General features: G+C 49.5%; 1 protein-coding gene across 5 annotated transcripts in view; it reads left to right on the top strand.

Annotated features, from left to right (window-relative positions):
• Positions 1 to 13,028, top strand: part of Poe (E3 ubiquitin-protein ligase-like protein poe) — a 278,680-nt gene extending 265,652 nt beyond the window's left edge. For all 5 annotated transcript variants that reach the window (XM_077682762.1, XM_077682782.1, XM_077682776.1 and 2 more), the window contains 3 exons: positions 1,739 to 1,975; positions 4,650 to 4,809; positions 12,916 to 13,028. In XM_077682762.1, coding sequence (XP_077538888.1) covers positions 1,739 to 1,975; positions 4,650 to 4,809; positions 12,916 to 12,980 — 462 coding nt within the window. In that variant the 3' untranslated portion in view covers positions 12,981 to 13,028. The remainder of the gene's footprint in view (positions 1 to 1,738; positions 1,976 to 4,649; positions 4,810 to 12,915) is intronic.
• The last annotated feature ends 322 nt before the right edge of the window (positions 13,029 to 13,350 follow it).

The raw sequence follows: 13,350 nt of genomic DNA, 5'->3' as shown, positions 1-13,350 counted from the left end.
TGTGAAAGTGCATATTATCTGCTCAAACCGGAGACACAGTGAGCACGTAGTTAGTATTTGTTCTTCACTGTCCATGCAACTATAGGCAGCTCAAAGCTGGCATCAACTTCAAATTACAAAGTATTGCATGTGTTGCAAGTAATGCATCGCAAGTAATGCAAGCGAGAAGCAGCAAATGAGCACGAAGCGGTGGGTGCTTGGAGATGGGCTGAGCCTGGCAGTGCAGGCGGCTCGAAGAAAAAAAAAAATTCAAGAAAACGGCGCTTTGGAGCAGACGGCACAGGCGCGCGCTTTGCTACAGTGATCGTCTGCTTCATACGCATTGTGAGCAGATTGCGGTAGCCGTGTCATGCCGTAAGGTAGCCGCGGGAGCGCCTTCACGGGGTGTTTTTCATATTTCGCTTGGTTTCTTTATCAGTCAGAATAAACGAGTACGCAATTAGTTTGTCGCTGAAAATATGACAGTTTGATTCCTCTCGTGGGTACCTACAAGTGCCTCATTGACACTTTTGTACTAGATTAGGACAGTGCTTATTGAGTTAGATCATTAATTAAAATGATTAGGTACATCTAATTAACAAAAAAATTACTGGCCGCTACTCCACTGTACTGGAAACATTATGCGCCAGGTTTTGTTCAAGTATCACCATTGCTCTTCTTTAAAATCTTGGTGCATGATAGCTGAGCCACCCTGTATGCTAGGAGTTTTATACGTGGTGGCGGCAGCAGCTTTGGCCTTAGTCACATCTAGTGCAATTACCTTCCGCTTTTGTTCTTTCCCTACCTTATAAGGTCAGTCGTGCTGCTAGGTGTTGCGCATTAGCGATGGACAAAGCAGGAGAACTCCAAAAACGAAATCACAACTGGGAGAGAAAAAAAGTGCTGCCTCGCCACAACTCGACTGTAGTGCACAATGAGCAACAAAAGCATTATCAGTTGCCGGAGCATGTGCACCATGTGCATGGTCGGTATGTGCCGTGCAAGCGACACTAAAGAGCATCGCTGGTCTCGCAAGCGCAGCATGCCGATGCACAAGCCATGCCATTTAGTTTAGCGCATGTTGCTGAAGGACGTTTGATGGGAATTTCAAAGTGCTAGATACAGTTGCTGCATTGCACACCCAAGCTGTCATGAAACTGGCTTGTAATTTAATTCTGAAATTAAAATTGTTCAGCGTAGCCCGTAACAGGCAAGTTTTACTTTGCTAAAGGAAGGTGCTGAATGCATGCGTTCCTATGGGCGCTTTCAAGGGGAATTATGATTTGTTTGTTACGTCCACTATTTCATTGTATGCTTTCTTGTTATAACAAGGTTTAATGTAATTGTTGTCTTATTAAGGTGCATTAGATTTCTACAAAGTGAACATTGCCGATTCTGTATATTGTGAACTTGTAGTTTTCTCATCTAAAAGTGGTGCAAAGTGCAGGTTTTGGGGGCTTTTAACAACTTTGGCCACTAGGTAAGGGGGAGTGCATCTTCTTTACAGCCTCACTGATCTCACCGTTGTGATGCCACTTGTGACACAGTGAAAATATTTTGGTTTTCCCACAAAAAAAAAAAAAAAATTCATTCCACACACCTCATCAAAAGAAGCCTATACAGTCACGCCGGTCACTGGCCTGTACGGGTGCCTGAATGTAAAAGCAACTTTGGCAAGCAAATGCTCCGAGATAGGGGCTGTCAGCGTCTGGGTGCAACCATAGCCTTGGCGCGGGCATTTCCCCTCCTCCCTGTGCAGAGCGAGGGACCCTGCTATTGGGCCACCATGGCCCTGGTGGTGTGGTCCCCCAGCCGGTGGCGGTGTGGCCGGGTGGCCCTGGTTCGGCGCATGCTGGTGCTGGCACACGCACGCCACCTCAGCCCCCAGGGCACTACTTCCGGGGGGCTGGCTGACGCGGCGCCTCGCGAGTTTGCAGTGTACCGGCCCTACCTCTGCTACCTGGCCATGGTGGACGGCCTCTACAACATCTTCAAGGTGAGGCTCTGCAGGCACCCGTGGGTTCGTTCTGCTTAGATTGCCCAACTAGGAGTTGGACGCGTTCATGCCTTGAGCCATGATGGCCGTGGCAAAAGGGAGTGCCCGTGGCATTTCTTTGTGGGTACTGGACACTGAAAAGGCTCAAGAACATTTGTCCTGCATCCACACTAGTACTACCAGTATTTTGTGACCGTCGGCGTGATCATTGCGACTGGTTGTGGGATTCCTCAGCAATCAGTGATGCGTTTGCTGCATGCCAAAAGCAGGGCTGGAAATGCTGCCCCATTGGAGATTGGAGCGCCACGCTGCTCCAATCTGCTTTTCTTGCGCCAATCCTGCTCCAAAACTCATTATTATGCTGAAACTGCTCCCGAGTTAGACCGCAAAATACCAGGAAATTGAGATGATGTGCAATGCCAGTCGCAAATTGAGGGAGCAGGGACTTATTCGGTGCACTGCCATTCACGACGTGGGGTGTTCCGGCGGAATCTGTAAAAGACTAATGCTCTGAGTCACTCGTCGCAGTTTTCTGGTCTTCATGCACCGTGGTTTCACGGACTCAGTAGTGAACTTGGAGTGCAGGTAATGCGCAACTTTAGCCCCTAAATGCTGCTTCATGGCAATTCACACTGCGCCGTGATACATGCATCGCCACCAGAAGTCATTGCAATCTTCCTGCTTATTGCCAAAAGCAAAAACATAATAGTTTACTGTTCATTCGAACCCTCGCCACTTCATCTTATCACTAGTGCGCCTGTCATTCCCAGGGATAGATGCCGCCGCACCCCGTCGAACAGGATGAGATAACAGGCCCCAGGGATTGCTCATTCTGCATAACTTGCCCAAAGTGAAGGCAGGAAGAAAACGGCGGTGGAAGATGTGGCGAAAGGTGCGGGGGAGGGCAGTATGCTGAGCCCGCACGAGACGCTCATCAGAGCGTCTGGCGAAATTGTCAGGGGAAGGGCGGCACGCACTGCTATGGCACCATCTCTCTCACTGCCTCCCCCTCACACTTTCGGCAGATGCTACTGCTCTATGCGTAGCCCATCAAAACCATGTGACATTTGTGCGGGAGGTTCAAACACTACTTGCAACAACATGGTCACTGGCGGCAGCGGCACCATGCATTCGCTGATCACGCGATTACTTTCTTAGACGCAGCAGATACGCGCCATGACCGAGAAGTCTGCAGTTTACGCTGTGCACAAATCTCACTTTAAGGAGTATAGTAATCATCAGTGTGTTTTTCTGTTTTATATACAGTGTAGACCATTTATAACGTAACCGCTTATAGTGCGGTACTGGATATAACGCTGGTTTTTGTGACCACCAGTTCACCTCCCATAGAACTCAGTGTATAAGCATACCGCTTAGAATGCGGTTGACTGAAGCACAATACCGTTTATAGTGCGGTTTTCTCGCGGGACTGCTTATCGACCGGCGCAGCTGGGGCATCGTTTTAGGCTAGCAAAAGAAAAAGGAAAGGATGAAATCGGCCATCTGACGCAGCGCGCACCCCTTGCTCTCCTCTAACTTCGACGCCAAGAAAAAATAGGCACCCTTTAGTTCGCGCATACGTGATAACCACAACTTTCCTTGCTTGACGCACCTCGGAAGATAGCGACCCCCCTCGCCGTCCGCGCTCGGCAAGTTGTTACGCGTGCACCGCATGGCCCGTTTGCGCACACGATTCGTGCACGTCGGCGTTGCGCGTGCATTTTTTTCGCGCTCGTGTCGACGATTTTGCGCTCACGGTGGCTTCTTCGCGTGGCAGTGGGAGGAGCCTGATGACTTGCACCAATGGGGAGACGTGCACCTAATGGCAGGAGATCCGAAATGCTCCGACCAGCTGGCTGGCCGCGCCAGAGATGTTTAGGCCTAGCACCGCGATGTTTTTTGATGGGCGCTTTCACAAGCAACGTTGATGGCATTTTATATTCCTCTTTTCGCCCGCATTATCAGCTCTTTTCTTGCGTGAGCATCCTCGCTTGCGCCTCGTGAGGCATTTCAGCGAGCAGTTAGAAGCGGTCGCTGGAGCTGCCTGCAGCACTTCACGGCCAGGGCCGACGCCATGTTGCCGCCTCTTACCACTCTTTCCGTGCGGCACACCACACCAGTTGCAACCGGGCCGGCGTCGCAGGGCCTGCGGCGTGCACTGCATGTTTTCGCGAGAAGAAATCGCTCCATGCGGTTCAGGCTTTAGAACGTTGTGCAGATCAGCCAACGCTCTTTCCCTTTCCGAAAAAGCGAGCCGCGCGAAGCCGAATATTTCCACCACCAGTACGCTGCACTGATAAGCAGCCGCCTTCGGCATCGTGATCGCAAGGTGGGGTCTTGCACGCGCGTCTTGCCGGCACGCGCTTCCAAACGTTGCGTGCACAAACTACCATCGGCGCTCCGCCGTTTAAAAAGTGACAGCGCAGATGACGAGCCTGTTGATTCTGGCAGAACAAGCGATAACCGCTGCGTCTGCTTACCGCTATTGGTGATCTGTCGCGAGAGAATGACTCTGGCCAATCACGTCACTGCGCAACTGTTTTTTGCACACTTTTAGTGCATGTTGATGCTGCCATCTGTAACTGTTTTAGAAATTGCACTCCACTGCAGAGTCTGTGTGAAATTGTCGGGTGGTGTTGGCAGCCCCGTGACTAGGCTTCCTTGCGACTTGCAGAGGGTGTCCTGCAGTCACGACGAAAGCTGGTCCGTTGCATTGGCTGACTACATTCGCCACAGTGACCAGGCCCTCCTAGAGCTTGGGGACAAGCTGTTGAGGAACTTTGAAGAACAAGTGCTGACGTGCCAGTCGTTCATGGAATATTGTGATGTCATGGGTGAGTGGTTGACACTGCAGGAGCTGCTGTTGGGCCACACAGCATGTATTGAAGTGTCCTGCAAATTGGTCCATCCGACTCCCCCTAACATGTTAAAGGTGCACTTAGTGAAAGCAGGCACATTATGCAACAAAGCTTTTGTGAGGGGAATGCTCTTCCAAGTTTTTATTTCAGATTTTTTTATTGTTCTTTAGTCTCACATTGTCTAAAGTCCCAATGGCCATACTTTCTTCCCCGTAGCTTCACCCATGCAAAATCCCCTTCCGAGATGGTTTTTCTGCCTGCCGTTCTATGCAGCAGATGTGAGCAGCTCACAAAATGCACATGTACACAGTCGCATCCACTAATTAATGGCCACCTTGTTTGCAAGCACCCAGAGGGAGAGCAGTGTGTCATGGGTGTGGCTGCTGTTGTCGGGGTGGGGGTCCGTGGTTGGGGGGTGGTGATTTGAGCAGGTATTGGGCAGCCAGGGCAGTCCCACATGTGGCCCTCTGTAGGGGGCATACTGCATTATGCACTTCAAACAGCTGACATAGTATCTTTTGTCCCGTCTTTGCACTGTCAGCCTTCGATGTAACGTGTGCCAACTGTCCCATCAGCATACACTTCTTCAAGGTTTTGTCGCCTGGTTGTGATCCCAAAATTTTCCTTCAAAACACGCAGCCCCTGTTGCTAGCATTGCGACAGGTGCATCCAAGCATGACCAGTCATTCTTGTGGAAATCATGCACCCCTCATTTGTCCCCAAAATAATGTGCATGAGCGTGCACATGCACAAAGAAACATTGTGTCGTGTGATACTACAATACCAAAGAGTTCACTCCGAGATCTCGCATATCGCAGCTACTGGCACCGCGGTTTACACCCAGATGGGCTGCAGTCAAATAACTGCGCATTGCTTTGTTATGTGCAATGGCTTCTTTTTTCAAACAATATCCAGAATGGCTGCGCTCAGTTGCAGTAAAGATGTGAAATCTGTCTGTGAAGTTTTTCAGGCAATTTATTTGCTCTTTTTGCCACCTGTGAGGACTAAATTAATTTTGGGGAGGGGAGGGGGCATTTATAAAGCATTGCAGTAAAATAATTTAACACAGTATACATAAGGGATTTTGAAGGGACACTAAAGGGTGGAAACAAGTTGGCCGATAGATTAAGGTGCCGGGAATCCAAATTCACTATTCTCGTAACTGGCGGTTGTTTTTTTTTAATGATGCAGAAAATGCCAGAAACGTGAAAACGAGTCTCGACGCCCCGCATGCTTTCGGGTACTACAGTTTGTGACGTCACAATATTTGTGCCCTCGAGGGCTCGTACATCTATATATGTTTTTCCTAAAATAAGCAGTTCCGAAGTGGTTGAACGCGTGAAATAGATGTAAATCAACGCTTTCCATGAGCTGACGTAATTTTAAAAAATGCAGACAACAGATTTTATACACTGCGAAACAGGCCACTTCCCTCGTGCTTTTCGGCCATCATGCTTTTAGTTTCATTATGGAAAAGCATTGGTGCACAATTAGTGAAGTCAACAACCTACCACAGTGAACGCCCAAGCTTCTGCGAGCAATATCTCCAGCAGGAAGCGGCAAAGGGAGCAAGATGCACTGCAGGTGTTTAAGTGACCCACCTGAGCTTCTAATTCGTTCTCCTCGCGCGGATGTTGCCATCGGTGAGGCGTACCCGCGCCCATTTCGGACCTTATCGCTCATATAAGGTTAGGGTACTTAGTGCAGGGGGTTATCCGGCCGATTTGAACTTGTGCTCTTCCGTTCGCTGTGAGCCGCTGTTAATAAATCATCCGTAAATCGTGCACGCATATTTCTACCCTTGTTACAGTGAACTATTCTAGTTCACTGCACCCTTTGTTCACTGTAGCTTCGGTAACAAAGACGACTCGAGACAGCTGTGGGAAGCGAGTGTGTATTTCACACCAGGTTGGCGCTTCACGCGAGAAGAGAATATGAGATGGACGTGATCGCCAGGTGAGATGAATGCTCCCGCCTAAGCTGCGCCTACCTGGACAGCCACTCTTGGGCAATATTTGGAACTGTGTTTGTGGCCACTTCGTTTGCAACCAGCATGAAGTCTGGGTGTCCGGTGTAGGCGGGCACAACGGCCACTGGAGTGGTGAAAAGCATTTCTCGTTTGATCGGTGACAATAAAAGTGAAAGCCAGCCTGCTGGGTCAAGGAAACATTGTCGGTATCGGCCATGGCTTGCGGATGTAAAAGCTACTGCGGTCCCCGCACGGGGCACCTTGAGCAATCTTGGTGACGGTACTGGCGATACCGCGGACCCCGAGCCCCCAAACATACGCTGGATCCAACCGTGGCAATGTGTTTATAGGTGGAGGGTTAGAAACCATGAACGGTGGCCGTCGGAGCCTTGGTCAAGCTCCGGCCGATGGGCTCCCTGCCTGTCTACCAGGCAGGGAGCTCCGGGACCTCTTTGACTACCAGGGTAAGGTCAAAGGAGAAAGTACCCCCGTCTCCCTGCTTTTCAATGTATCATATGGCATTTTCCAAACCCCCCCCCAGACGTGATCGGCCCCCGAAAAGGGGCCGCACCGAAGTATCTTTTCCTCCTTTGCAATCGATCTCTCTCCCAAAGCCCGATAATTTTTCGCGCTTTCTGATCATGGAATCTCTTGATAAGACAAAACCAATCACTTCGCAGTCCGTGTTTCTAATCTCCAAGTATCTTGAAAGCCTTGTGGGAAAGTCCTACAAGGCTAAAAAACTCACAACGGGAGAAGTTTTGATAGAAGTAGAAAACAAACAGCAATCGTCTAACCTCCTCAAGCAAACACGCATGGTAGATGTCAACATCAAGATCACGCCCCATCGCAGTCTCAATAGCTGCCAGGGCGTGATCTCTGATCGGGATCTAATGAATGAGACTGAAGCAGATCTGCTCGAGGGCCTCCGAGATCAGGGCGTGACAGCAGTGAGGCGAATCACCATACGCCGAAATGATGAAATAATTCCAACTAAGCACATAATCTTGACACTTGACCGCTCTAGCCTTCCTGAGTCGGTCAATGCAGGTTTCTTGAGATGTCCAATCCGACCCTACGTGCCAAACCCACGTCGCTGTTTCAAGTGTCAGCGGTTTGGGCACGGCACAACGTCTTGTCGTGGTAAAGTGACGTGCGCAAAATGTGCAGCACATGATCATCAAACTGACTATTGTAAATCCGAGAACTTCACCTGTGCCAACTGCCAGGGACCACACGCTGCCTATTCTAGGAGCTGTGAAAAGTTCAAACAAGAGAAACAGATCATTGCCTTGAAAGTCAACGAAAACATCACCTTCCCAGAGGCGCGGAAGAGGTTCGCCTCTTTCCCCCTGGGGAGGTACGCCGACGCAGCTCGCCGGGGGGCGGAGCGGCGTCTTGTTTCGGCGGGGACCCAGTACCGCGAGTCGGACTTGGTCCCGCCCCCGCCCCCCCCTGGGTTGCCTCTGGCAGCCCAACCCGCCACCGCACCGCCTGCTAAGTCAGCAGCGGCTCTGGTGGCATCCACGTCCGTTGGGGATGCTGCTGCACCCTCTGTTTCCTCCTCTCCACCGGCCCGAAGCACATGCGAGGGCCCGGAGGAGATGGAGTTGGAGGAAACCGCAGCAGTTCCCACCTCCGCCGCACCGCCTGTGCCACCCGGGGCGCTCCTGACGCCCTCGGCGGTCGCGGCCAAAACGAAGGGCACCGCAAAGGGTGCCAGGTCCGGGGGGTCCGGTACGCCGGGTACCCCTTCCAAATCAGATGATGACATGGATGTGGGACCCTTCCTGTCAGCTTCGCAGCGGAAGGAACGGGTCCCCCCATCTAAACCTCCAGAGGAGGTAAAAAAACCCCGTCCAAGAATCCAAGCCCCGAAAGACCCTACATAAATAGTCACACTCCAGTAGCTCTAATACATAATAATGGGAAGAGAAAATATCGTTCAATGGAACTGCAGAGGCCTTCTAAATAATCTTGACGACGTCTATGAGATTCTGCATGCTAATCAGCCAAGTGTAATGTGTGTTCAGGAAACACACCTGAATTCCAAGAACACAAATTTCTTGAATAGTTACCTGGTATACAGAAAGGACAGGGTTGGCTGCACACACTCTTCTGGCGGTGTGGCCATAATCGCCCGTAAATCCTTAGCATGCCACCCTGTCACCTTGAACACTATCCTGGAGGCTGTGGCAATTCGAACGATAATATTTAATAGGTTGATAACGGTATGCTCCATATACATTCCTCCTGATGTTTCACTTTTAAGCTCTGACTTCGAGGCGCTGGTTGACCAGCTGCCCGAACCATACATCCTGACAGGCGACCTTAATGCTCACAACACTCTTTGGGGCTCTTCTCGCACGGATGCCCGAGGTCGCCTCATAGAGAAATTCCTTACATCTTCAGGAGCATGCCTTTTCAACAGTAAACAGCCTACATACCATAACATAGGACACAACACATACTCATGTCTTGACTTGGCGATTGGCTCCGCAGTTCTCTTTCCTCTTCTCGAGTGGGGTGTGGGAACTGACCCATATGGCAGTGACCACTTCCCCACCTCACTTACATATATAGATAAAGGCCCAAGCAGTTCATCTTCCCATAATAGGTTCAATGAAGCACGAGCTAACTGGAATACATTTACAGAGACATCCAAACTACACCACACATTCATAGGGCACCTACACGTTGAAGAAGCTACCCAACTCCTCACGGCGCACATCCTCGACGCCGCCGAAAAGTCCATTCCCCACGTCTCTGGTGCCCCGCGCAACCAGCGGAGGCCGTGGTGGAATGAGGACTGTAGGCGGGCGCGAGAGGCCCAGAACAAGGCGTGGGGTATCCTTCGTCGGTACCCCACGTCGGGAAACCTCCTCTTGTTCAAACGGGCCAAGGCATTAGGAAAACGTGTGCGCCGTGAGGCAAAACGAGAGAGTTGGCGTACATTCATAACATCAATAAACTCCTACACAGACACACGGAAAGTATGGACACGTATACGCAAACTCAAAGGACAACAGACACACAGCCTGCCCCTGGTCAGTACAACAGGGGACACTCTGGAAGACCAGGCTGACACACTCGCACAACACTTTCAACACGTGTCCAGTTCAGCACACTACACGAACACTTTCCTGAAACATAAAGCCTCTTGTGAAAAGAAGTCCCTACACGACAACAGCAAATCACAGACTTCGTACAACTCCCTGTTTTCACTACATGAGCTGAGGGCTGCTCTGAGCACGTGTAAACCCTCAGCTCCAGGCCCAGACAACATTACATATACAATGATACAGAACTTACACACAGACACTCTTGTAACACTTCTTCACCTTTTCAACAAGATATGGCTTTCGGGGCACATTCCAAAGTCTTGGAGGGATGCCATAGTTGTAGCATTCTTGAAAGAAGGGAAGGACCCTTCTTCTCCCGCTAGCTATCGACCCATTGCCCTGACCAGCTGCCTGTGCAAGCTTCTCGAGAAGATGATAAACCGGAGGCTCGTGTACTTTTTGGAGTATAACGGCCTTCTCGAGAGCTGCCAGGCAGGCTTCAGGGTGGGGCGATCCACGAATGATCAACTTGTGGCACTAGAGTCGTATATTAAGGATGCCTTCGTGCATAAACAGTTCTGTTTAACTGTGTTTTTCGACCTAGAAAAGGCCTATGACACCGCTTGGCGTTATGGGATTCTTACTGACCTGAAGTCATTCGGTGTTTCTGGTAATATGTTTAACACCCTTGCTAGCTACTTGTCGGAGAGAACCTTTCGCGTCAGAGTTGGTTCTGCACTGTCAAAGGTACACGTGCAAGAAAATGGCGTGCCGCAAGGCGGAGTTCTAAGCTGCACTCTCTTCATAGTAAAAATGAACTCCCTTGGGAAGGCACTGCCGCCTACAATTTCTTACTCCATGTATGTAGATGATGTGCAGATATCTTTTAAATCATGTAATATGTCCATCTGCGAACGTCAAGTCCAGCTCGGCGTCAAGAAGCTTGCCGGCTGGGCAGACAAGAATGGTTTTAAAATTAATCCCGGAAAGAGCTCTTGCGTTGTATTCTCCAGGAAGCGTGGGGTCCACCCGGACCCAGACATCACTCTTGCGAATGTGCCAATTCCTGTGAACAAGGAGCACAAGTTTTTAGGCATTTTATTCGATGAAAAACTTACATTCATTCCTCATGTCAAACAGCTCAAATGTAAATGCCTAAAGGCAATGAATATTCTTAAGGTTCTCTCGCATCAATCTTATGGGGCCGACAAACAACTCCTGCTGCGCCTGTACACAGCGTTGGTGGGGTCCCGGCTCGACTACGGCAGTGTCGTGTATGGGTCGGCGACAAAGACCGCACTGAGAATGCTCGACCCAGTGCTGCATCTTGGCCTTCGCCTCTCATGCGGCGCTTTCCGCACTAGCCCTGTCGAAAGCCTTTATGTCGAGTGCGACAAGTGGTGTCTAGGGCATCAGCGGGAGTATGTTGACCTGCTGTATGCATCTAAGATTGTGTCCCTTACCAACCATCCTTTTAATCCCATCATGAACAATACATCAAACTTGCAACTCTTTTTAAACAGGCCATCCGTTTCCTTACCTTTCTCTCTCAGAGTTAGGGAGGAGGCTTCTGCACTCACGGTCCCTCTTTCAGACACGCACAAGACACCCATTCAAAATTTCATCGCACCATGGCATCTTCGTCCTGTATCATGCGACCTGTCATTCACTCTTGTAGAAAAAAATAGGGTACCCAAGAATGCAATTCTGCAGCACTTCCTGTTCCTGCAGGACAAGTACAGGTGCGCAGAATTCTATAGCGACGCGTCGAAAACTGGTTCTACGGTATCTTGTGCAGCGCACGGACCAAATTTTAGAGTAAGCAAAACAATGAATTTTCATAACAGTATTTACACGGCAGAAGCATATGGCATTTTACTCGTTACAAACCACATCATCAAACATAAAATTCCCAAGTCCATTGTGTACACAGACTCTCAAAGCGTTGTACAGGCACTGTCATTAGGAAGGTCATCTAAAAACTATGTCATAAATGCTCTTTTCAAGGTACTAATGTCTGCATATGCCTCAAATCTTGAAATAACTATATGCTGGGTACCAGGGCATTGTGGAATCCCTGGCAATGAGGCCGCCGACCAAATGGCTGGTGATGCTGCTCTCATGACTACAGTTGACGTTACAACAGTACCTTACACCGACCTAAAGACACACATCAGACGACAGCTTCGTAACACGTGGCAATTACACTGGAGTCAACAAACAGACAACAAACTACACATAATAAAACCACAACTTGGACGCTACATAACTGACTCACACAACAGATACACTGAAGTCGCCCTGGCTAGGCTGCGGATGGGCCACACACATGCGACGCACTCCCACCTGCTCACTGGTACTTCGGGACCCACGTGTAGCAGGTGTGGAAAGGGCCTATCCGTAGTCCACATACTAATCACATGCAAGGCACTTGACACAACACGACACAAACATTTCCCTGAATTATACAGACAACACATTCCTTTGCACCCATCATACTTTTTAGCCGACGAACCAATGTTTTCTAGTCAACGTGTTTTTAAGTTTTTAGCTGAGGTAAACTTTCTGCAGCTCTTGTCATATCATGTGTAATCACCCTGGCCCTATACACAAGCCATCTCCATTGTCTTTTGTTTTGCATCACCTTTACTTTTAGTTACATGTTTTAGTACTTACGGTCTGATGAAAACTCAATAACTTCTTTGGCGCTCTTTGCCCTCGTTGGCCTTGCGCCATAAAACACCAACCATCATCATCATCAAAAGCTACTGCGGTCAGCGTGAGAGCGCCTAGACCGCACCAATGCCTACTTCGTTACACAATGGCGACATCACGAAAAAAATTAAAGGGAAGCGGGTGAGAGAAATGCCAGCTTTGTTTGCTTGTTTATCGGCAAATAGCGCATCATTGCTCGTCAAGCAAAAGTTGAGAGAGCTTCGGAACGTACGATCTTTCAGTTAAAACAAAATTTCATTTAGCTCAAAGAGGACCACCCTACCCCCAAAAGTGAGGCATGTGCTGTTTTTCATTTCTTTCTGTGTTCTATTCCAGGTCTCCTGTGTGAAATCCCCAACCCAGATGCCTTTCTGCAAGAGTCACTTCAGCTAAGGGTCTGATCAAGTTTTGCTAATGAAGGTCTATTTAAATAAAGTTTCCCGATTGAACTTTCTCGTTCCATTGATGCTTTGCTTCTTGCCTGCTTGGATGGGGCAGCATAAGCTGAGGTGCATGTTCAGCTGCCGTGCTGGTTGTTGCAGGTTCAATGCCAGACAACGGCAGCTGTATTTCTGGTGGAACCCAAACCCGGCGTGGGTTTTCTGCCCTGCATTTGGCCCACAACTATGGGTTTTCTTTCTCAGTATTGTCATGCATTCCAAGAGTTTTGTACAGCAGCAGCCATGGTATTGTCACATAAAGCTCTGGTTGTGCGTCTGTGCTAAGCACCACAAAGGTTTCCATGCGCTGGTGGCACCACACATTTGCCAA

Source organism: Haemaphysalis longicornis, unplaced genomic scaffold, assembly GCF_048455015.1.
Source record: "Haemaphysalis longicornis isolate Haplotype H1 unplaced genomic scaffold, Haemaphysalis longicornis Haplotype H1 scaffold_1, whole genome shotgun sequence".
NCBI lineage: Eukaryota > Metazoa > Arthropoda > Arachnida > Ixodida > Ixodidae > Haemaphysalis > Haemaphysalis longicornis.
Note: the sequence above shows the minus strand (reverse complement) of the source record. Positions and strands in the feature narration are given on the sequence as shown.